Source organism: Panthera leo, chromosome B4 (assembly GCF_018350215.1).
Source record: "Panthera leo isolate Ple1 chromosome B4, P.leo_Ple1_pat1.1, whole genome shotgun sequence".
NCBI classification, from domain to species: Eukaryota; Metazoa; Chordata; class Mammalia; order Carnivora; family Felidae; genus Panthera; species Panthera leo.
This window is the reverse complement of record NC_056685.1, coordinates 130502813-130526846: the sequence shown is the minus strand read 5'-3', so window position 1 is coordinate 130526846 and position 24034 is coordinate 130502813. Positions and strand designations below refer to the sequence as shown.

Here is a 24034-nt window from a genome sequence, read left to right as displayed (position 1 = left end):
ACGCTGACTATCTACACATTTCTGGAAAAATGAGCCTCATATTAGCTCATACATAAAGCAAGCCTCAACTAATTTAAAAGAACCAGTGTGATGCAGTCCATGTTCTTTGACCACAAGACCACTAAGAACACAGTAGCCAAAAAGAGAACGATCCTTTCCCCTAGCATCTGAAAATTAACAGTTTCAAATAACTCATTGATCAAAAAAGAAAATCATAATGAAAATCTTCAGATATGTAGAACTAAAACATAAGAAAGTTTTATATACCTAAGTCATAGGTTGTGACAAATTTTATGTGTATTTTACCCCGATTAAGAAAGAATTGTAGGTTGCAGCTAATGTAGTATTTGAGGAAAATTTATAGCCTTTAAAGCTTCTATTCTGAACAAAACAAGGTTGAAAATTCATGAACGAAGCATTCAAAACTGGGAAGTAAAAAAAGAATAATGCAATAAACCCAAAGAAAAAATAAAGGAAAAAATAAAGAAAAGACCAGATTATTAGTTAGGTGGAAAAAAATTGCATAATAGAAAGGATTAAAAAGGCCAAAAGTTGGTTCTTTGGAAAGCATAATAAAACTAATTTGGGGAGCAATTCAGAATGGATGGAAGCGAAATAATATAGAATGAAAAGAAGGGATGTAGCAGATTGAAAAGGAGATGTTGAAGGTTTATAAGATGATGCTATGAATAGCTTTCTATCAATAACTTTGAGAACCCAAACAAAATAGAAAACTATCTAAACTGTTTCTAGAAACATATAGAAAAGATGGTTCCAGGAGTAGTAGAAATTCCAAGGAGTCCCATATCCATCCACTAAATAAACCGAATTAGTCATTGAAGAGCTACCACTTTTTTCTCTCACATTAATTCCAAAACCAGGCCCAGATGGCTTTGTAAATGTTACAGAGTATTCAAGGTAGAGATAATTTTGTATAATCCAAACGTCTCTAAAAATAGAAAAAGAGATAATGTCACTCACTCAGCTCATGAAATTAGCATAACCTTGGTTACCTCCCCTGTCCCCCCCAAAGGCAACATGAGAAAGGAACACGACTGGCCAATTGCACTGGTGAAGGAGGGACCTCCCCCCTGATATTGACGATTTGAAGCCCGCTATATACACAAGACAATCATTGCGACCACATTCCATAGGGTATAGTTTAAGTTGTGACAACAGAAACCCCGCAAAGCACAGTGCCTTAAAGAAGACACAGTGTATTTCTCTCTCACGTCCCTCCGGGGTGACTCATCCTGATTTACCATCCCCTGCATGTCCAGGATTGTGCCAGCATTTCTATTTTCTAGGCGGTGGGGAGAGGAGCAAAAAAGATGGACAGGACAAATGGTTTAAGGCTTCAAGGAGATGATGACTCATAAGTTGCACACATGAATTCCACGCACACCCTTCCTCCCCAACCCCCAACCTATCCCTCCACTTAATCACAAGGCCACACCTCGCTGCAGGGGACACTGAGAAGTTTGATCTTGAGCGGGGGCGAGCATGTGGCTGGCTGTAAGTCCTGGAGGCTTGTTACCAAAAAGCAGAAGGGGACAGTGGCCACTGAGGGACCGTCAGCTGCGTTCCCCAGAGTGACTAGGTTAGGTTTATGCAGGAATGCATGGGTGACTGAGCACTAGGAACTGTATTAGTGTTATTCACATCTCCACAGCCACAGGGGAAAAAAAAGCATTCAATTAAATTAAACACGATAAGAACAGAACAAGACGGCCGTTACTAACAATAACAGGGAAACTTCTTTAACTGATAAGAGTATCTGCCAAGAGCCTACATCATCTTTAATGGTGAAACACTAGAAGAACCTTTTTAAAATTCAGAAGTAAGGGGCACCCGGATGGCTCAGTGGCTTAAGCGTCTGACTTGGGCTCAGGTCATGATCTCGCTGTTTGTGAGTTCGAGCCCCACATCGGGCTCTGTGCTGACAGCTCGGGGCCTGGATCCTGCTTCGGATTCCGTGTCTCCCTCTCTCTCTGCTTGTGCTCTGTCTTTCTCTCTCTCAAAAATAAATAGACATTCAAAAAAATAAAATCGGAGATAAGACAAAGGTGCCCACCATCACCGATTCTATTCGATACAGCAGGAAGCGCTCCAGACTATCCAAGAAATTAATATTATAAAGATTGGGAAGGAGGAAGTAAAAGTGTCATTTGCCACCAGCGAAGGCTGTCTACAAAGACAGTCTTAGACTTGTTAGTAGCAAAAGCTCTCGATAAATTATAATAAGAATTTCCATCCATATGGCCATATATATAAGTATAATATATATATATATATATATATATATATATATATATATATATGTCCAATATGCAAAATTTGACATTTTCCCTGCATATAGGCGACAAACAGAAAATGCAATTTTAAAAGGTGTTAGTTCCGAGGGCACTAAAAGTAATAACGTATCAAGGAACAAATCTGATGGAAAAACATGCATGACCTTTCTGGGGGGGAAATTATAAAACTTTATTGAAAGCTATAAAGGAGAAATATAACAGGTTAATGGGTAGGAAGACTGAATATTACCAAGGTGTCCATTCTCCCCCAAATTCTTCCATAAATTGAACCGAATTCTAATTAGAATCCTGACATAGTTTTTCTCGGAACTTGACAAGCTGATTCTCAAATTGATAAGAGGTCAGTGCTAACCATTTTGAAAACATTCAAGAGGGGGGAATTTGTCCTGCCAGCTATAAAAAGCTGGCACGGGGTTTTGGCAATTAAGGCAGCGCTGTGCTGGTTTCGGGGAGGACAGACAGACCAACAGCCAGAGGGGCTGGGAAGACTCACGCAGCACAGACACCTGCCGGGAGACGCCGGGCTGCAGCTCACTGGGGTAAAGGCAGGCAGGGCGCCTCAGCAAATTGTGCCGGAGAAGTTGGTCATGGAAACGATGAAATTAAACCCATATGTCATCATACCCTAAAACCCGTCCCAGCTGTATAAAGGCCTGAATATAAAAGCAATACCTTAAAAGCTTTAGAAGAAAACGTAGGAGAACATCGTTTATGAAATGGGGCATAGGAAAGGATTTCTTTTTTCTTTTTCTTCTTTTTTTAAAAAAAAATTACTTTAGAGAAAAAGAGAGGGAGTGGGGGGGAGGGGCAGAAGGAGAGAGAGAATCCCAAGCAGGCTCTACGTTCAGCGTGGATCCCATGACTGTGGGATCATAACCTGAGTCAAAATCAAGGGTGGGACATTCAACCAACTGAGCCACCTGGGTGCTCCTGAGTGTCTGTCTTCCTTCCCTTCCCTTCCCTTCCCTTCCCTTCCCTTCCCTTCCCTTCCCTTCCCTTCCCTTCCCTCCTTCTCTTTCTTTTCTTTCTTTCTCTTTCTTTCTTCCTTCCTTCCTTCTTTTTTTTCTTTCTTTCTCCCTTTCTTTCTTTTTCTTTCTTTCCCTCTCTCTCACTCTCTTTCTTTCTTTCCTTCCTTCTTTCTTCTTTCTTTCTTTCTTTCTTTCTTTCCCTCTCTCTCACTCTCTTCCTTTCTTTCCCTCTTTCCTTCCTTCCTTCTTTCTTTTTTTCTTTCTTTCTTGCTTGCTTGCTTTTCTTTCTTTCCTTCTTTCTTCCTTTGGGAAGGATTTCTTTAAACTCACTCCAAAAGCAACGCCATCAGGGAAGAAGTTTACAGGAGACTACATTCAAATAAAACCTGGTCGTTCAAAGTCACAACCGATTAAAAGACAACCCAAACCCAAAGGTCTGAAAAAAGATAGGCAATTTAAGTTTGGAAATCAGATTATACAAAGAACTTCTCCAAATAAATGCAGAAGAATAGAGGAATGGACCAAAAAAAAAAAAAAAATACGAAGAGGCAATTTAGGGAACACGAAACACGAATGCCCGATCAATACTTGCAAAGATGCTCAACGGCACCAGAAGTAAGTTAATATAAATTAAAACCGCAATGAGATGTCAGTTCACATCCGCAAGGTTGACCAAAGTATAAAGGCCACAAGGGCAAGTGTAGGCGAGGGTGTGGACCACGGGCGCCCCTGAAGCATGACTTCTCTCTCGATTGAGGGAAAATATGGACATGGCCTCCAGTTCTGCGCCCCCACTTCTAGAGAAATCTCACACGCCAGCTCCAGGAGTCCGCACATGATCATAGCAGAGCTGTTTATAAAGCAGGCTTTGCAAACTCATATATATCCACAGGAGACTGGAGAAATACATTTTGAGACATTCATATCGTGGAAGATTGCATACCAGCAGAAATAACTGAACTGGAGGAAGAAGTCAACCATTTACCAGCACATTGCTGGGTGGAGGCTGAGATTCCCAAATCCTCAGGCTTGTGGTGAGGAGGCTGGGAACTGATCTGAGTGGCCTCAGAATAAGAGTTAGGACCTCTGTGGGGACAATCTAGGGAGGCGGATTGGGCTGAAATGAGGAAGGCTTTTGGAACAGGCCCGGTTGCCCGAGGGTGGAAGAGACGGTCTCCTAATGAAATGAGTTCCCCGTCATTGGAGGTATGTGAGCAGGGGCTGAGTTCCCCGTCATCGGAGGTATGTGAGCAGGGGCTGAGTTCCCCGTCATTGGAGGTATGTGAGCAGGGGCTGAGTTCCCCGTCATCGGAGGTATGTGAGCAGGGGCGATCCCTCTACGCATGCCCAGAGGCCCCGCGTATCTGTGAGTCGTGAGTCTGCGAAGTGTGGTTAAAAGAGTACAGGACTGAATGAGTAACCAGACGGTGACACATCCCCGTGACGGACCTGCTCGCTAATGAGAGGGGACGGACCACAGCACACGCAGCGACCCGGATGTCTCTCCGAAACACGCCGAGTGAGAGAAGCCTTTTGCAAAAGGTCACGTACTGTGTGATTCCATTTATGTGAAATTCTAGGAAAGGCAAAGTCATCTAGGAAGACAGAAAGCAGATGGGAGCTTCTGCGTGTGGTGGGGGGAGGGCAGGAACGTCCCGCAGTGATGGGAGCGTTCTGGAATGTTCCGTATCTTGATTTGGGGGAAGGTTTCATGGGTGTATATATCTGTCAAAATGAATGGAACGGCGTACTTTAAGTGGATCCATTTGGGGGTGCCCGGGTGGCTCAGTCCGTTGAGCGTCCGACTTCAGCTCAGGTCATGATCTCGCGGTCTGTGAGTTCGAGCCCCGCGTCGGGCTCTGTGCTGACAGCTGGGAGCCTGGAGCCGGCTCTGGACTCTGTGTCTTCACAGAGGGAAGGAGGGAGAACCTATAAGGAGAACCTAAATTCGCTTCCAGTCGACTACAAGTGTATCATCCCTGGCAAGCTAGCGAGCCTCTCTGTGCCTTGGTTTTCTCATCTGTAAAGTGGGGGAGCAGGAGAGGCCCCGCCAGTCGTGTGTCAGAGCAGTGAACTCACGCTGGAAGCACACAGCCCTTCCCACTGTCCTCCCAGCCCTGCGTCCACCTGGATGCTGCCGTCCGGGCTGCTCCCCTCCCATCTTGTTTCTCTCCCAACCCTGGCCTGTCCACATAGCCTCAGGGCCACCTGCGGATCGGGACAACCCAAGAGAGGGGTTTCAGGATCCCCGGGTCCCTCTCAGTACAGATCACAAGTCATTCAGGGCCAGCTTCCTCTCTTTCTTTTTTTAGAAGTTTATTTATTTGTTTTGAGAGAGAGGGAGGGAGAGCGGGAGGGGCAGAGATAGAGGGAGAGAGAGAGAATCCCAAAGCAGGCTCTGCACGGTCAGCGTGGGAGCCGGACGCGGGGCTCGAACTCACCAACTGTGAGATCGTGACCTGAGCTGAAATCAAGAGTCGGACGCTTAACTGACTGAGCCACCCAGGTGCCCCTTGCGGCCAACGTTCTAATCTGTGTTTTGTATTCCTTGCAGAGCTGAGCCCAGTGCTGGGTATTCAGGTGGTGTGTAATCGAATGCATGCAGCACGAAGGAGGGAGTTGGGTGGCCCTAAGTCAGGGTGACTTTTGCTTGGATTGTCTTGGAGAAGTGGCTTTCTCAGGATGGAGGGCAGGGGCCATCTGAGGGCCGTGCGGGCCATGTATGGTTGGGCAGGCTGTTCACTGTGTAAGGAAGCTCCTCCCTAGAGGGGCAAATGGGAGATAAAATCCAGTACGTATAACCCTTTCCAAGTCATGTGGCCTCACTCATTGGCTGTGTCTTCCCAAAGAAGTGCATTCTTCCTTTTTCTTTTCTTTTCTTTTTTTTTTAAATAAACATTTTTATTCTGGAACGAGTTTAGCTTTACAGAAAAGTTCCAAACATAGTCAGAGAATTCACCTATACCCGTCACCTGGTTTCGCCTTACGTGAACATCATAACCAGGGCACGCTTGTCAAAACTAAGAAATTAACGTTGGCACAGACTGAGTCCTCTCAGTTTCAGACTTGATTTGGACTTTACTACGTTTCCCCACTAACGTTGTTTTTCGGTTCTAGGATCCAATCCAGGACCCCGCAGTGCATTTAGGTTTTTTGTTTGTTGTTTAGATTCACAGAGGTTGCCCTAGGGGCTAGCGGTGGATGGGAAAAGAACCTGGGTCCAGGGGGAGCATGTAGAATAAAGACCTTAGGTGGTTTGTGAGGCAGGAAGCCCAGGGTGGGTCATGGGGGGCCTTCCTGACTCCGTCTGAGCCCCGCGAAATATTTTCCACCGTCTCAGCTCAGCTAATGCCAAGGACAGAGGAAAGTATCAAAGTTTGTTGGCTGGTTTGAATCCCCGACGGGCCAAGTTTTGGAGCAGGCCACTGTCCTGGGGTCTCCTCGTTCGTCCTAAGTGACGGTCCAGGGTGGGTGACTGGCGGCTCTGCCTCTTTCTTCCCCCGGATGTGGGGGGGGCGGGCAGTGGCCATGAACAGTTAGAGCCAGGTGAACTTGGGGTTGCCTGGCGCTGGGTATGATTTCAGGCTGGGCGGTCCTAGCGAGTCCGCTGCCTTCTCAGACCCTCCCTTTCCCCCTCGTTACAACGGGTCACGGATCCTCGTTCCAGGGTGCCTGGTCCCCCAGGGTGGCCTCGAGCACCGGACTGGCTCGTGTGGAGCACTGCCCGTAACTTCCTTTTTATTTCTCCTTCTCCATCAGCGGCCCCCCACCTCCCTTCCTGCCCACCCCCCGCGCCCCTCCCCTCCTTCCGCACTCTGGGATCCCCGTGCTTGGGGGAGCCTTGTGTATCGCTCATGCAATCCCCCGGCCTGGAGTGTCCTCTCTCCGGCACCACCTTTCAAGTGCTGGCTCACATGTCACCTCCCCGGCCCCGGTTCTCCCTTTGTGTAGCCCCGAGGTCCCCTCCCTGGAGATCCCTCTTGGCCCCATCACTTCCTGCCTTGTTTCATAGACACACGTACAAGGTCTTATCTTCCCCAGGGATGGGCTATACCTTTTGCGCCCTGGACTCACCGGCACCTGAATACCGTGCAGGGCACACACTTTCAGCTCATTGAGTGTTTACCACTTAGACCCGAGGGGGACTGAGCTCCTCAGGAAGCCCGAAGCCTTTGGAGAACTGCTCCAGCCCGGCGCCGTGCGCAACAGGTCAGGCCCCAGCCCAGAGGGTACCCGGGTCTCCTGTCGGTGCCCCAGCCGGCACCTGAGGGGCCCCGGGCTGATCTGCCAGACCGCATGCTCCGCCCTCTGCAATCGGCTGTTGGGGCAGCAGCTTGGGTAAGTTCCCCTTCCGCTTCCTCCTGCCTCCCGTCCTACTGAGCTGCTCTTCCGTCGGGGGGGACCTCGCCAGGCTCTCCAAACCCTTGGAGCCCGCAGAAACGCTCCGTGCCCCGAGCTGTCACCAGCGCCGCCTCCCAGGCCCCGGACGCGATGCAGGCCATCAAGTGCGTGGTGGTGGGAGATGGGTAGGTACCTGGCTGAACCTCTCACCTGGCCGGAGCCGCCCGACTGGGTTACCCCTGAGACCCTCCCGCCCTGCAGATGTAGGAGTCCCTGGGAAGCAGCTGGGAGGGGCTGCTCCCTTCTTGTCCCCGGGGCCCAGAGAAAGCCCCCCCCTCCCCAGGTGGGCAGAGGACAGCTCCACTCTCTTTTGCCCACTTCCCTCCGGAAGCTGCCTGGGGGGAGGTGGTGGACGGTGCGGGGCTGGGGGTAGATGTGCCCGGGGCCTCTCACCTACACCCTGAGAGCTGGGACAGGTCTCTTATGGGACCTGTCTTCCACTCTGTGGAGGCAGATGGGGCGGGGGTGGAGAACCAAGAACCTGGCCTTTCGTCCGCAGGCTGACCTGGGCTCTGGTCACTGGCTTGCTCTGCTGTGTGTCCTCAGGCAAGCTGCAGAGCCTCTCTGAACCTCAGCTTGCCCATCCGGGGAGAGGCCACGCCCCTGGGGTTGATGTGTGGGGGTCACCTGACATACTTCGAGGGGCTGTCCTGTGCTCAGGGCGCTCAATAAATATTACCCTCCTTCCCCTCCTCCCTCCCTGACTCTCCCCTCCCCCTCAGCCTGCCTGGTTGGGGAGGACTCGCGCGCGCGCGCGCGCGCGCACGCGGGGGATGTGGGCAAAGAGCAGAAGGGGGAGGGGAACATGAAGGGAAGGGAGAGGGCAGGAGGGGTGGGAGGGTGATTGGGAGGGCCCGTGCCAGGTAGGCTGGGCCGAGGGGCCTTCTCAGCCGTGGGCCTCAGTCTCCTCATCTGTACAACGACTGGTCCGAGATGCCGATCTCTGACGCCGGCCGTAACAGCGTCTCAGGGTCCAGCCCACAGGGGCATCCTGGGTGCAGTCCAGCCTACCCCAGCATTTCTGGCTGGGCAGCCCTCCGTTCCCACCCTCCCGTTCTGCAGAGGGGCAGCCTGAGGCTTTGGGAGGCTCAGCTCTTTCCTGCCCTGGGTCGCAGTGGCCCTGACACGACGGACCGACTTTGGCTCCGATGGGTCTCCTGGGAGCGGGTCGGTTTATCAGAGGGCCCTCGGCTGATTCGGATGTGCTGGCCGGCCTTATCTGCCCGCCTCTCTGCCCAGCCCTGCTCACTTCCGCTTTGTACCTAATCTGAGGCGGGGAGGGCAGAAGCCAAGGGCAACGTTCCAGTCATTCAAAGTTACCTTGGTGGCAGGCCCTGGGGAGGGCGGCGGTGGGGGAGGAGAAGGCGGCCAGCCTTCTCAGAACAGGAAGTGACGAAACGAGGGCCCAGGGGCCGCCCCTTTGGCCCCGGGCTTCCCGTGGCGCTACCTGTACCCCCTCCCGGCCCAGCCGACTCGCAGACCCAGGGAAGAGGGCCCGAATCGTGGCCAACACTCTTCAGCGCTCACTGTGGGTCAGGCGCCGGGTTCTCCCCTCTCTCCAGTCTTCCCACCCACCTAACATTAGGCCCATTTTACAGGTGGGGAAGCTGAAGCTCAGAGAAGTTAAGCAATTTGGCCCAGACCTCATGGGGTTTGAGGCCAGGCCTCTCTGACCCCCAAAGTCTGTGTTCTTAACTGTTACTCTCTCCGGTGAGGTTGGGAGGGACAGGCTTTCCCTAACACGGACAAGCTGCTACGCTGTGTCACACGTGGTGCTGGCCTCTTTTACAAGCTTCGTGCTAATTTACTACTCAGCACACTCCTGGGAGGATGGGCGCATCGCCGTTTTCTAGACGGGGAGACTGAGGCCCAGAGAGGTGGGCCCCAGTCTCCCCCCCGCCCCCCGAGGGCTGGGCCAGGGGATAGCGCAGGTGCTCAGAAACCTCCGTGTCTCGGGCAGGGCCCGTGACCGCTGTCCTCTCGAACTTTCTGCCTTTCAGAGCCGTGGGCAAGACCTGCCTTCTTATCAGCTATACCACCAACGCCTTCCCTGGAGAGTACATCCCCACCGTGTGAGTCCCCGGGGAGGGGAGGGCCGGGGCGCTGGGAGGCTGGGGAGAGTGGCATCCTCGAGCCCACCCCCTTTTCAGACACTTCCTGTGTGGCGGCCCGTGTGGGCACCTGGGGGTCTCTGCCTGGCAGGGGTGCCTCATGATCCAGCCAGGAAGCAGCGATCGGCGTGGAGATGGGCATTGAGGGCGGGGGCCGGGGCCCCAGGGTGGGAGAGAGCCGCTGTCCAGCTGTCCAGCTGGGCCTCGGCAGGAGGTGGGATGTGGGGCTGGGTCCCAGAAGAGGGGCTGGGATGGGGTGGTTGGAGGAGGGGGCAGTCGGGGGCCTTGACACGGGGGAGCAGACAGCAGACGCACGCACGCACGCATGCACGCACGCACGCTGTTAGGGGGGAGGGCACTGCCCTCTGGAGGCCAGTGGGGAGCCCTGCCCTGTTGTGGGATGTGGAGGCGGGTATGTAGGAGTTCGTGGGTGGCAGCCTCGGGAGGGGGGGTAAGTGGGAAGGCGCCTGCCCCGCCCCCACCAACCCTCAGCGGGTCCCTCCCTCCGCAGGACAACTCCCCAACCCTTAGCACTGCATTCAAGGCTCTGCAGGGCCTTCTCCCCACCTCGCCTTCCGGCATCGTGGCCCATCACTTTGCTTCGTGTTCTGCCTGCTTGTGCCCACCAAACGCTCCCTGGGCATTCTGGCCTCAGGGCCTTTGCTCAAGCCGTTCCTTCTGCCCGGAGTGCCTTTCCTTCTCAGGCGTCTAAGACCCTCAGGCCAGCTCCGGTGCCCCCCACCCCCCACCTTCCAGGAATCTTTCTCATGCAGCCTGAAGGGACCTCTCACTCCCTCGAGTGACTGTATCTGATCCTTCCTGTGACTGTGTCTCTGGAGGGCAGGGAGCCTTGTACTCTACAGTCACCCTATTATCTCATGCACATCGTCTTATACCTGATAGACGTGTTCTGTGTTGGCCTGAATTGAACTCCATGGAGAGGCCCTCGGAGGATCCGTCAGAACTACCCACCATCTATGGGGGGGCCTATCGTGTCCTGCATGAAATGCCACACATGTGTGCCCTCCCTCGGTCCTCAGCAGAGGTGGCCGTTATACCCAGGCCACTCACAGGGGAAGCTGCGAGCCTCACGGTGCCCAAGGGGCCTGCCCCCCCAGGACGTCAAGCAGCCGGCCGGGCCAGGGCAGAGAATCCTGGGTAGGGACCCTGGAAAACGGGCTTCAGCACCAGCTCGGCTTCCGAGTCCCCAGATGGCCTGGTGCCAGTGTCCAACCCTCTCTGCACCTGCCGTATCCGTCCGTTTGCCATGGATCATCAAGTGTTTATCAGGCATCTCCTAATGCAGAGGCAGGACTGGCTCTAAGCCTGAGAGGGCACAGCTCCCGCAAAAGGCCGTTGTCGCCGGCGGTGCCCTGGCCCGGCCTGCCTTCCTGCCTCTCTGCCTGTCCCAGCTGGGGGGGCCCGTTCGCTGAAGGACCTTAGACCAATCATTTCTCCTCTCTGAGCCTCCGTTTCCCTTTTTTATAAGGTCAGAGCTGGGCTGGGAAATCCCAGGCTCACCGCCGGGGCACTTCTCCTGGGCAGGGAGACGAAAGGCATGCTCTCTGCTGCAAGACGGTGGGACCAGCAGAGGCCAGGCTAGGGCCAGTGGTTGCCAACGACTTGGAGAACCCGGGCTCCTGGTGGCCCTTGGTGGGCTCGGGACACCGGACGCCCCTTGCAGACCGACAGATAAGAACGAACCAGGCAAGGTCTACCTTCCCAGGACTCTGGGGAGTTTGGGTCAGACCCTAGGGCCATCTTGAAATTCTTAACTTTTGAACAAGGGGTCTTGCGTTTTCATTTTGCATCGGACGCTGCAAAGTATGTGGCCAGTCCTGCATGCCATGCTCCTTTGTCGTCCGGGACAAGAGTCGCTCAGCTCTGGACAAGCCCTCTGAGAGGCTCCTACTACACGCCTGTTCCTCTGTGATGGGGAGGGAGAGATGAGTCACGCCGAGCCCTTGACGTTGGAGGGCGGGGGCAGCCGGGGGGAGTGGGGTTAGGGAAAACAGGAGATCCCTGTTTTCCTGGGGGGGATCCCCCTCCTCTGGGGACAGTCGGGTTTGCTGAGGCTGGGACACGTGTGCGGCCAGCACGTGGTCAGATGAGCAGGTGAGCTGAGCACAGTCATTGCCAGGCGTGGGGGGTTGACAGCTCAGGGTCCAACAGATGGGGAGACTGAAACTCATGACCATGTCGCTGGCGCTCTGTAGTGACTGGGCGCTCTGGCTGCTTCGAGAAGGTGCCAGAACTCAGCCACCGCCGGGCGGCTCAGCTGGTGGGAGAAAAGAACACCTGGTTAATTTCGGTCAGCTTGGCCAGGACTCGGTTTTCGTTTTCATTTCACCTCCTGGCAAGCCAAGTGTGGAATTCTGTGCACAGCATGGCGTCCAGCCCCTTCTGGGCTCTTGCTGTCCCCTGCCCACCCTCCTGCCGCCAAGGGTGTGGTTCCCTCGCTGGCCCCAGCTACCCTTCCCCAGACTTCTCCACCTCGTGGCTCCTCTTAGCCAAGATGATCACGTCCACCCCCCCCACCCCCCCCCCCCCCGCCTGGTGAAGCCCCTCAGCGGTGCCCCATTGTCCTCAGGACCAAGACCCGAGTCCTAACAGTGGTCCACACCCTGCCTGACCTGGTCGATCCTCCCTGGTCCCCACATCACCAGCCACGCATGCCCCCTGGTCTCTGCGTTCCTTTCTGAAGGTGGGCTTGGGTGGGGGTCAGGTGATGCTGGGGGCTGAGCCCCCTTCCTCCTGCCCCCAATCCCCTCCTCCACTCTGTTGCAGGTGTAGGGCTGGGACCAAAGCCCCATGTAACCTGGGGCAGGTCCCTCCGAGCCTCCCTGAGTGTGTGTCCCTCGTGTGTGAAATGGGGACAATGGTAGCAGCTGCTTCCTGGGCCCACTGAAGTGGCCCAAGTACGAAGGGCCTGGAACAGTCGTTGACGGCTCTGGGTGCTCAGCAGACGTGAGTTCCCTGCCTTCCCCTCAGCTCAGGGATGCCCCAGGCCCGGGCTCAAACCTCCGAGTCTCAAGCCCTGAAGTGGCCTCAGCGTTTCCCAGGTGGGGATTTTCTGAATCTAGTCCTGGCTCTGCCGCCGACTGACTGTGAGATCTTGGGCAAGTGCCTTCCTGTGTGTGGGCCTCAGTTTCCTCATCTGGGTAAGGGGGTGAGGGCTGGCCAGAGCGGTTCCTCTGGTGCTGACTGCCTGTGGATCTCAAGGAAGGGGGGTCCCCCGGGAGGTGTAGACCGCTGGTGCATCCTTGCAGTAATCCCTCAGGCTCTGGAAGCTGGGCCTCTGGGGAGGGACCGGTGTGTGTGTGTGTGTGTGTGTGTGTGTGTATGGTGCAAGGGATCTTGGGAGGCTTTCTGGCACCAGAATTTCAGGCTGGACATTAGAGAGGAGAGTGTCCCTCCTTCCTCAGCGTGTCCCAAAGGAATGTTTCCGACCGAAGCCGAAGACACCAGAGGCGCGTCTTTTCCCGTGATGCCCCGCGGTGTCTCCCTGGACGGCGCCTTCTTCCTGAAATCCCACAGGGCATGGCTGGTAGCTAGAGTTGGTACACAGAGCCCCTACTATGTGACAAAGGCCTCAGGGGCCTCAGGGTGCAGTGAGGAACAAGCCAGGCGTGGTGTCTGTTGTTTGGGCAAAGATTGCTGGGTTGGAGCCTGGATGGGCGGGCTGGGGGGCAGGAAAGGCTTCCTGCGGGAGATGACCTTGACATGGGGCTAGAGGGGAGATGACCTTGACACGGGGCTAGAGGCGGCTGAGTAAGAGTCAGCTGGGCACTGGGGAGGCGGAGTGAGGGAGGAAGCAGAGTGGAGAGTCAGAGAAGTGTTTGTGGCAGCTTCCAGGCAGTAGGGAGCGGGGCTCTCTGAGGAACCGAGAAGTGACCGGAACACTCCATGGATGAATAAGTATGGGGTGCTAAAAATAGCAGGCTGCCCACTTTTGGGGATGTGTGCACGGGTATTTCTCAGAACAGTTGTTTCGGGAGGCACCCTGAAGCACTGGGGCTTCTGCAGCCGGTCACCAAGCAGCATTCTGGGGCGGCTTCCTGGAGGAGGTGGCGTTCCAAGGGCTTCAGTTCAGTCGGCTTTAGTTCCCATCTACCTGCATGTATTGGGTGCCAGGCCTGGGAAGCAGCCAGGGCCCTGTGGAGCCCTGACCCCCAGCAAGATAGAGACACACGGATTGCCTCTTCAAGGTCAAGATAAAGCGGTTGCCTAAGGGAGGGCACAGTGAGCTCTTTCCAGGTGGAGGCTGGGGGAAGGGGGAGGCCCCCTCCCCCTCCCCACGGCAGTGGAGGAACTGCCTGGGCAGGAATTTGACTCTTGAACGGGAGGTGGCGTCTGGGTGGGAGGCACGGCCATGATCAAGCTCAGGGAGGTGGGCAGCGTGAGCCTTGCCCGGGAAAGAGCTGGGCTGATGTATGAGGAGAGAAGGAGGAGGATCCTGAGGTCTCAGTGGGCCAGGCCAGGGGACAAGGAGCGGGTGGCTTTTGTGGGGAGGGACAAGGTGATGATCCTTAGCCCCCGTGGGCGGGAGGTGAGGGCATCTGTGGTAACCCAGCTGGGGCACAGGGCAGTGAGCGTCAGACGTGAGCGCTGGGACCCCACGCAACTGGCTTCTAACTTAGTTCGGTCCCTCGCTGGCTGTGGGGCCTTGGGCAGACGGCTATACCTCTCTGATCCCAGTTTTCTTTTCTATAGGCTGAAAAACCAGCACTTTCCTTTCAGGGGTATGTGTAGTGAGAAATAGTGTTGGGTTGGATTAAAACAAAAAAAGAAAAGTCTGGAAGCTTGTGTGATGGCCCTGGAGGCCTCCCTGGTGCTGGTGGGAGATTTTAGCTGTCGCTATTGACATCCCCCTATCAACAACCCCCCCCACCGCCCAACCCTTTGGCACATGTCTTTCCTGTATGTGCTGGTGGCATTTCTCAAAAGTGTCACCCCCCCCCCCCCCACTCCAAGCCCCCTGCCACCAGCCTGGAAGACCAGGAATTTAGCCCCCCCCCCCCCCCCGAGGTCCTTCTGCCAATGCAAGATAAGGATGCTGGACAAATACCTCGCTTCCTGCCCCTCAGGGGTCGGGGGGGGGGGCGCCCTGTCTCCCAGCTGTCTCTGCTGGGACCCCTCAATAGTGCCCCCCGGAACAGCTGGTGTCCCTTCTTTGCCTCTTCCTCACTCCCCTCCCGAGGCTGCCACCTCCTCCGCTCAGGGTTTGTTTCAGGGGAGGACCCCACCCGCGACAGGGTGACCCACATCAGTGCAGCACAGGAAGTGGGTAAATTTGATGCGGGTCGAGCCTTAGGGGGGGATGCTCTGCGACGCCGCCCCCCCCCAAAGTCACTTCTTCAAAAGATAGGCCAAGGGCAGAAAAGGGACGGAGAGACCATGTCTTTCTCTGGAGGTTTACCTGCATTTAACACTTTTTTTAAGGTAATGAATCAGTAATGGGGAAAAAAACAGCAAAACCCAGAGGGAAAGCCGACTGCACAGGGCCGTGCGACATGCGAGTGACGGTGGCCGCCCCTCCCTGGGCCTCCGCACCAAGCAACGGGAGGAGGCCAGAAGGAGGGCCCGGGGTCCGGGGCGTGGAGACTGACCCTCCTGTGTTGCCTGCTCCCCGCAGGTTCGACAACTATTCAGCCAATGTGATGGTGGACAGCAAGCCCGTGAACCTGGGGCTGTGGGACACCGCGGGGCAGGAGGACTATGACCGCCTCCGGCCGCTCTCCTACCCACAGACGGTGTGCTTCCCTGTCCTCCTATCCCCAGCCTGAGCTCTTCCCGCTCCCTCTGGGGGCGACGCCCTGGGGCCAGGGCCGGGCAACCCTGCCCCTGTCAGTAATGACCCTGCTGGCCAGAGCGGGGCCTCCTCCCCTCCCCGCCTGCCTTCAGCTACCCTGCTCTCACTGTGCCCATCTCCCCGGCCCCCTGCCTCATGGGCTCTGGCACCCCCCGGGGCTGCCCAAGGGTGGGGCAGGAAGATCCTGGACGGGGCCCAAATAGGGAGCCCAGGACTCTGAGTCCCAGGGGTGCTGGGGAGGGGAGGAGAGATGGGGGCGAGCCTACAGGCTCTCCCTCCGGGCTGGCCGGGAAAGGGCTGGTGACCAGAGGGTAGGTAGTGAGTGCCCGGTGAGGAGTACGGGCTCTGGAATCCCGGGTGACAAACCCGGGGCTTCCGTGAGCCTCACTCTCCCCACCTGTAGAATGGGGCAGCCTGTCATGTGAGGATTAGTCCCTTAGAAAAGCCTGGATCAACAAACAGCTCGGTGGCTGCCCAGGTGTGGGAAGGGCCCAGGTGATGCCTCCAGGCCTCTCACGGGTGACCGTTGCCTGCTCTGTCCCCAGGACGTCTTTCTCATCTGCTTCTCCCTTGTGAGCCCTGCCTCCTATGAGAATGTCCGTGCCAAGGTGAGCAGGACAGAGTGGGGCCTTGGGGGCTTGGGGCGGGTGACCCGGGGTGGGGGGGCGGGGTTGCTGATGACTTTAGGGCAGGGGCAGGGGCAGTGGAGGGTCCCCAGTGCCAACCAAGGCTGTGAGTCTCCGGGGGTGAGACTCAGAGGGGGCTCCGAGGGGGCTGGGGTGGTTAGCTTTACTCTTCACCCTCTGTAACCTCGTCCCCTCTCCTCCCCACACCCCCTCCTCCCCGCCTCGCCGCCTCTCTTCTCTCCTCACATTCGGTGCCCCTCCTCTCCCCGTTCCCGTGCCCCCTCCTGCCCGCACCGCCTCTCACCCCCCCGCCCGCCCGCCCAGTGGTTCCCTGAGGTGCGGCACCACTGCCCCAGCACGCCCATCATCCTGGTGGGCACCAAGCTGGATCTGCGGGACGACAAGGACACCATCGAGAGGCTGAAGGAGAAGAAGCTGGCGCCTATTACCTACCCGCAGGGCCTGGCACTGGCCAAGGAGATCGGTACGGGGCTCGGGGCTCGGGCTCAGAGAGGGGAGCCAGCTGTGGGGGGGAGCCCGCCTCAGCCTCACGCGGGATTAAAGGGGCTCCAGGGCCAGGCTGTGCCGGGGGAGGGGGGGGGGGAGCTGGCTGTCTGGGGACGAGCAGCCAAGTGGAGCTTGAGTTTTCCAGGAAGGCTTCCCGGAGGAGGTGCTTTGCCTCAGGTCTGAAGGGGTGATTTCCCTTCTGCCTCCTTCTCACTTCCCTTTCCCCAGGCCCCCTCCTCAGGCCAACTCCTCTTTGCCTCCCGATTACTGGCCCAGAGAAGTAAAGTCACCTCTCAAGGTCACACGGCCAGCAGGTGACGGCACTGGGAGTGGAATGCAAGAGAGCACGTTGCTGGCTCGGCGGCTTCCTCGTGGCGGCTCAGGGCTGCCTGCACCGGGGAGGCCGGCACCAGTGGGTCCAGCCTGTCCCCTGGCACCTGGGCCTGCTGTCCCTGGTCAAGGCCTGACCTGCCTGCGGCCTGGGGGTGGGGCTCTTGCCCCAGAGCCAAGCGTCCCCAGCCGAGTTTGGCCACTACGAGCAGTGACCCAGCTGCCCGGGGCGCTCTGCCTCGACACAGGGTCCTGAAGGCCCAGGGTTTGGTCCCTGAGGAGGCTGGGGCCCCCCTCCCCGCCACCCCCCGCCCCGGCCCTGCCTCAGCCCCACACTCTTCCTTCCGCCGGAACTGGGAGGGCTCCGGGGACTCACATCTCTACAGGAAGAGAAACCGCAGCTGCCCCCCCACCCCCACCCCCTTCCTGTGACTAGTCCACTGACATGGCCATCTTTCTCGGGGGGCCTGTGGCTGCCTCTTAAGCCTGGGTCCCGGACCCCATCCTGGGGTCTTTGGCTCCTAGGCCTGCTGGCTTTCCTCGCAAATACCGGGCCTGCCCCCTTGCCCTCTCTTGTTTTCTGACCAGCCTGTCCCCCACCTCCTCCTGCCCGGGGCTGACTCCCCAGCCTGCCTGTGAGCCTTTCCCTTCTAAAGCCTGTGCTTTGGGACAAGGAGAAGGGGGCTAGAAGCCTGGCTTCCGGTCCTGGCTCCAGCACTGACTGTGTGTGTGACCTCGGGAGAGCGGCCACCCCTCTCTGGGCCTCAGTCTCTCCGTTCACATGGGCCGACCTGCACACGCCCCAAAGGTCCTTCCTCCTCTATAGGGAGATGGCTCCGGATCCTGCCTTGGTCTCTAGCCTCTCCCTCCTGGAGCTGATCCCCAGTGGGGGTGGGGCAGGGGCACGGGCAGTGACTTTGAACTTGACTCGGACCAGCCTAGGCCAGAGGGGAGGCCGGAGAGGAGGCCTGGGGGACCTGCTGGTGTGATGAGAAGGGCGGAGGCCGCCTCAGCCCCCAGCCTGTGGTGGCGAGTTGGGGAGGCAGCTGAGGTCCCGGCTGGTATAATCGTGGCTGGCTGATGGAGACTGAGTACCTCCTGGGCGCTGGGCCATGTACCTCCCCTCCTTTTTCCCACGGCGACCATGAAGGAGGGTCTCTGGTTGAACCCACTTTACAGAAGAGGAGAGTGAAGCTCGGGGAGAAGTCGCCGGCTCAAGGCCACCCAGCCAGGCTAGGGCAGAGCTCAGATCCAAAGCTGGCAACCTGGCTCCATTAGTCATGGAGATCAAGGGCATCTGTGGCCCCCCTGACCTGCCCCCACGCCCTCGGCGCTCTTCTACCCCACCTGCCTCTGCTCAATACGCGTCCCGAGTCACCATGTCCTAGACAGATGGGAAACTGAGGCACAGAGAGGGGGACTGGCCAGAGTCCTAGGGTGATCAGAGGCAGAGCTGAAGGGAGCCCAGCACCCTCCCCCCACCCCCCTCTACCTCCACTCAGGGCCGTTGCTCTGGATGCCACTGAGCCGAGAGGAAGCAAGGGGGTGGCAGGTGCCAGGGAGGAGGCAGTTGGTGGGTGCGGAAGAAGTCGACGCTGGCTGTGGTCCCTCGCAAGGAGACAGTGGCCAATGCCCGGCGACACCCTTCTAGGCACAAAAGGGTTATAAGATGATGACACTCCGGAACCTGAACCTGAACCTGAACCTGAACCAAGGGAGTCTGGCCTCTGCCAGCCAGGCCCTGGGACCACTCTGTGCTCTCCCTGCTGGGAATATGCTCCCGAGTACAGGGGACACAGCCAGCATGTGACTTTGTGCAAGTGACACACTCTCTGAACCTCGGTTTCCTTGTCACTGCCCTTTCTTTCTTCCCAACCCCAGGGCATCTGTGGGCTTCCTCCTTCCAGGGGCAGTCCCTCTTGAGGTCCTGGCTCTCCTCTCCCCAGCTGTGTGTCTCTGGGGCCCAGGCTTCCCCTCTCTGGGCCTGTTTCCTCATCTGGGAAGTGGGGAATCACAGTATTTCTTCACAGGGTTTTTGGAAGCCCCTAGCTCAGTGCTTGGCAGGGGCACCTATCGGCCTTGGTCTGCTTCCTTCCTCCTAGAAGGGCAGACTCCAGGGGGACAAAATTCCCCTTCCTGCCCCTGCCTTTCCTCTGGTTCCTGAGGTCAGCCCCAGCCCTCTCAAAGAAGGGGCTTTGTGGTTCCTTACTTCAGGGAAACGATTTGTGTTGTAGCAGAAGTGGGAACTCAGGCAGGTTCCTTCCAGAAGGGCATGAACGCGGCCCCCTGGGAGTAAGGGCTCGGCCTGACCATCTGTGCCCCGGGCTCCTGCCCTGAGCGGTCAGGTAGGAGAAGGCTGGTCCCCTCAGCAGGGAGGGAAAACTCTCTACTCCCGTTCCCCTCACTGACAGTCCCCAGCCGCCCCAAGGTGGACGAGAGGCACCCAGCATGTGACTTTGGACAAATGATTTCCCACCTACGAGCCTCAGTTTCCGAATCTGTCAAATGGGACGATGTTAAGGAATGGTCAGATGGCACTTGGAAGGTCCTGGTGACCGGGCTGTGAGCACCTCAGGCCTCCCGAGGGGAAGCGTGGAGGCAGGTGTGCGGCTAGTTTTTCGGAGAAACTGAGATGTGGAGAGATTCAGTCACTGTCGCTGGAGCCCTTGTTTCCTTTAGGAATGTGTCAAAATTCCTGCCTGCCTTCCCTAAGGGCTTACGTGTCTAAGGAAGATACAGACCTGCTCTTGTGGGTCTTAGCCTCTCTTTTGGAAACCAGGCTCTCCATTTCAGACATGGGGAAACCGAGGCACAGAGTTGTGGATACTCTCCTCTGAGTGGCACAGCCCAGGTGGCCCCCACAGCCTGGCACAGTTGTGTGGCTTGGGAGAGGTTTCTGCCCAGGGCCGGCCCCTGACCTGGGCCTGCCCTCTTGCCACCCCACCCTAGACTCGGTCAAATACCTGGAGTGTTCAGCCCTCACCCAGCGAGGCCTGAAAACCGTCTTCGATGAGGCGATCCGGGCCGTCCTGTGCCCCCAGCCCACCCGGCCACAGAAGCGCCCCTGCAGCATCCTTTAGGGTAAGAGCGCCTCCTTCCCCGCTTCGTGACCCGTCCTCCACCTGCACACAGCAGGCTCCGGCTGGGGGGCGGCGGGGTGGGGGTGGGGGGTTGTCTAGCCACTGCTCAGTGGCCTTGCGTTTCACCGGGAATGGCATTTAGGCCAAGACAGAAGGGCAAGCATCGCAGTGGCCTCAGTTTCCCTATTTTCCTGAGCCGGTCCAGCTCAGTGGAGCCCAGTTCCCAGCAGGAAGGTGCCAGAGCCAAGGCATGGGTGTCGCTAGGCTCCCACCCTGCCGACCCTGCCGGAGGCCAGGGATGGGGACCGGGATGGGAAGATGCGTTGGCCCCACCCCCCAGGAGAGGGGGGAGGAGCCAGCACCTCACATAAGAGTGGAGGCAGGGCAGACTGAGCTGAGACTCCAGTGGGGGCAGAAGGGGGACCAGTGTGGGTTGGAGGCAGCCTGGAGACGTGGGACTAGAAGGGTGGAGAGGCCTTGGTGTGGTGGGCAAGCAGGTGGGGGGGGGTGGGTGGCGGGGGACTCGTGGGAGGGCCAACCTGGAGCCAAAGCCAGGAGGTGGTCGTGAGCCTTGAGCTGGGAAAGCGGCGAGGGAGCAGGCCGTTCTGCTTGCCATCAGATTCTCACCCCCTGCGTGTCTGCCTTCCAGGTTGCACCCAGCCCTCCCAGCCAGATGGTTCTGACCTCCAGGGCCCTCCCATAAAGCCCAATGGCACCCCGGCTGGCCACGCTGTCCCCTCCCCGCCCGTGGTGTTTCCTAGCAGAGGGCTGCAGAGCTTGGTTGATGGGCTTCTCTGGGCTGGGGGGCCCCTGGGGCTGGAAGGGTGTGAATTCGCAGGCTCTGTTCCCAACCCCTGCTGCTCCTGCCCTCCTCCCCCCTCCCCGGGGGCCAGAGGGGAGCCCCCTTTGCATTAGTGCTGTTCGTGCCCGCTGCCACACAATGGCAGCGTCTACCCCTTTGCCCCAGTCCCACCCGTCGCCTGAATCCCCTCTGGAAATTTCGGGCCAGATTGTCGCCAGTATGCCTTCAAGGACGGGTCTCTCGCTCCCTCCTGAGGCCGGCTACTACTCCAATATTGGTGGTCTTGCTTGTCTGAAAGTTCTCCTTCTCCTGAGCCAAAGTGAGTGTCTCAGAAGTTTGCTCCTCTGGTCTGAGCGCTCTTGTTTGGGACAACATGAAATAAACCAAATTCTCTGACTGTCGGCGGGTACCTGCAACCGCCCGTCAAAACCCTGGGTCCCGCGGACTCCTGCCACCCCTCGAGGCTTTCTCCACCGCTCACAGGACCCTGAGCTACATTTGCCCGTAGGAGTCTTAAAACTTTCAGACGCTGCCAGCCAGGACTTTTGCTATTGCAAATGGAAAACCTAATTCAACCTGCTTAAGCAGAAAATAAATTTACTGATTCAAATTTGGAAAGATCGTGTCTTCAGGTGCAGCTTGATCAAGGAGGGAGGGGGAGGCTCAAATTATGTCATCAGGGCTTGCTTTCCTGTACCTCTTTGCTCTGCCTCCTGCTGTCTGGTTCATTTTCTGGCAGGTGTCTCTCAAGAGCATTCTTCCGGGTTCAAGTTGGGCAAAAAAAAAAAAAAAAAAAACACACACACAAAAAACCCAACCCACAAGTATCTGCCCCAGGCAAAGTTCTAATTAAGGTTTACTCTGAATGGACCAGCTTACTTGCGGGTCATATTCAACCAATCGTATTTGGTGGGGGGAGGGTGCTGAGCTCTGATTGGCCAGGCCTGGACCACACCCCATGCTGGAGCGAGGGGTGGTTCCAAGCCGATGATAAGAACCTTATCTACTTAAGGTGGGGGGGTTATCTCCCCAAGGAGGACTCAGACCTTGTTGGAGTTCCGGATTATGGGTGTCGAGCAGCCAGAACTCCCCAACCACCCTTATTGCGGGTCACCGAAAGGGTCCCCACAGGGTAAGGAAGCAATGCCCGTCCCTGGAGGCACGAAGCAAGAGCGAGTTTCTTTAAGAGAGAGAGAGGGGACTGTGCTCCCACCTTAGAGTTTCCTAATTGACAAGTGCCAGCCTTTGCGCTCCCGTGGATGGTTGCTCTCCTCTGTCCAAGCTTCATGCACGCTCCAGTGCATGTTTATGGCGCGCCTTCTCCCTCTGTTCCAGGTGCGGGGTCCAGTGCTGCACATGAGCTCCTGCCCTCGGGGGCTGACACTCTGGAGAAGCTACATGGAAGCTACAAGGCAGGAATAAAAAAAGAGAGGTCTAAGACCCCGTCCCCCGCGGCACAGAAGTCCCCCCCGGTTGCCAGCCCGCGAAATGCTTTGGGTTTCTGTTCTCTGCGATTCTCTGCTCACCGCCCCCGCCCCCCCCCCCCCCCAGCTGCCCCCATAAGTCCTGATGTTGGGAGAGGCAGGGCCCTCCACCTCACCCCCTCCAGGGGCCTCCCAGGAACCCCCACCCCCTTGAAAGGAACTGGGTTTAGCCGGGGAAACCCCATGGCGCCTCTCAGCCTCCGCTCAGACAAGGCCTTTCTGTTTTTAAGGTGACTTCACCACGGAAACAAGCCACCCCCCTGAAAATCCCACGCCTGCTCTCGCTAGCATGTGGCGAACACAGACCCACCACCCCCCATAATCGGAGACGCTGGTTGTTTGGAAGCCCTGGGGCGCCCCCTCCAGTCGTCCAGAGTCTGAAGCGAACCTCATTTGCTCCCTGCTTTTCCGGGGCCTCCAGATAAATCTGGGACCCCTTCCCTTGACTCCGGAGGCCTGGCCACACCCGGCCTCCAGCCTCAGACCGAACTCTCATTTCCTCAAAGATCTCTCTTTCGTCTTAGCCTTTGGCACACCCTGGTCTGGTCCTCTTTCCTCGAAGAATTTCCTTCGCGCCTCTAACTTCCCTAGATGCCAAGGGCGCGCGCGGGGGTGGGGGTGGGGGGTCTCTGCTACGTGCCTCTTCCCCCGAGCCTGCCCCAGTGGGCACAGCCCTTGCTTTATGCCAACAGCAACGCCAGGAAATAAATTCTCTCACCACCGTGCGTTCTCACCTAGCCGATATTATCTCATTTAATCCCCCTCCGGGCCGCCCAGTGTAGGTGTTAGCAGCTTGGTTTTGCGGAGAAGGAAACAGGGGCACAGGAGGGCACAGGAGTCCGGCTGGAGCTCAACTCACTACGGCAGACACTCTCCTTTCCCATCTCCTCCCACTGCTCGCATCCTTCCTGCTGACAGAAACCTAGTTTTTGGGGAGAGCCGCGAGGTCCCTCGCCCCAGACCAAAACACTTGTTCTCCCGGCCTGCTTTGCCGCTGGGGTCCCATGGGGGCACAGTTCTGGCCAGCAAGGCAGGTGTAAGTCAGCTGGAGAGGTGGCTTCTGGGGAAGTTTGTGTTTTCTTCCGCAACCCCCCCCCCAAAAAAAAAAAACCCAAACGGCCACTGCCCTTTGTCCTGTCCTCTTCCCCGATGAATAATGATGAGATGTCTGGAGCTGCAGCAGCCATCTTATACACATGAAACCACAAGCACACAGCTGCAAGCTGACAGGCTGAGAGTGGAGGAGCAGAGGCACGCAAAGAGGCTGGATCCTTGACAACTTTGGGTGGCTGCAGAACCGGTGCCAATGGCTGCCTTGCTAGGGGAACAAAAGGAAAATGAAACCACCTATTGGTTACGCCCCTGCTGGGCAGGCCTCTGTTGATGTTAGCTGACAGCGTTTGTGACTGAGGTCTTGGGTCTCCCAGGGCTGTGCTCTTCCTCCTGTATCGCTGTGCAAAGTGGCAGAGGACCAGATAGGTCCTTAGATAGGAGAGCGAAGCCTCAGGGGGTCTGTGCGACCCAGATGGCACGATATAAGCCCATTGCCCTAAAGAAATGCTCGCCCAGCTATTGATTCATCCAGTCACCCAATCACT

At 57.0% G+C, this 24034-nt stretch overlaps 1 protein-coding gene across 4 annotated transcripts; it reads left to right on the top strand.

Annotated features, from left to right (window-relative positions):
* Positions 1-7638: 7638 nt before the first annotated feature.
* RAC2 (Rac family small GTPase 2) lies at positions 7639-23169 on the top strand. 4 transcript variants are annotated; one of them, XM_042947726.1, is made up of 7 exons: positions 7639-7788; positions 9685-9756; positions 15431-15548; positions 16153-16215; positions 16558-16717; positions 20020-20151; positions 22288-23169. In XM_042947726.1, exons 1-6 carry the CDS (start codon positions 7775-7777, stop codon positions 20148-20150), a joined length of 558 nt encoding a protein of 185 aa, XP_042803660.1. In that variant the 5' UTR covers positions 7639-7774; the 3' UTR covers position 20151; positions 22288-23169. The 4 variants fall into 4 exon arrangements, with proteins under 4 accessions (XP_042803660.1, XP_042803659.1, XP_042803658.1 ...); XM_042947725.1 differs by lacking the exon at positions 22288-23169 and adding an exon at positions 20800-21570 and having other exon boundaries at positions 7639-7809; XM_042947724.1 differs by having other exon boundaries at positions 7640-7809.
* Positions 23170-24034: the final 865 nt, after the last annotated feature.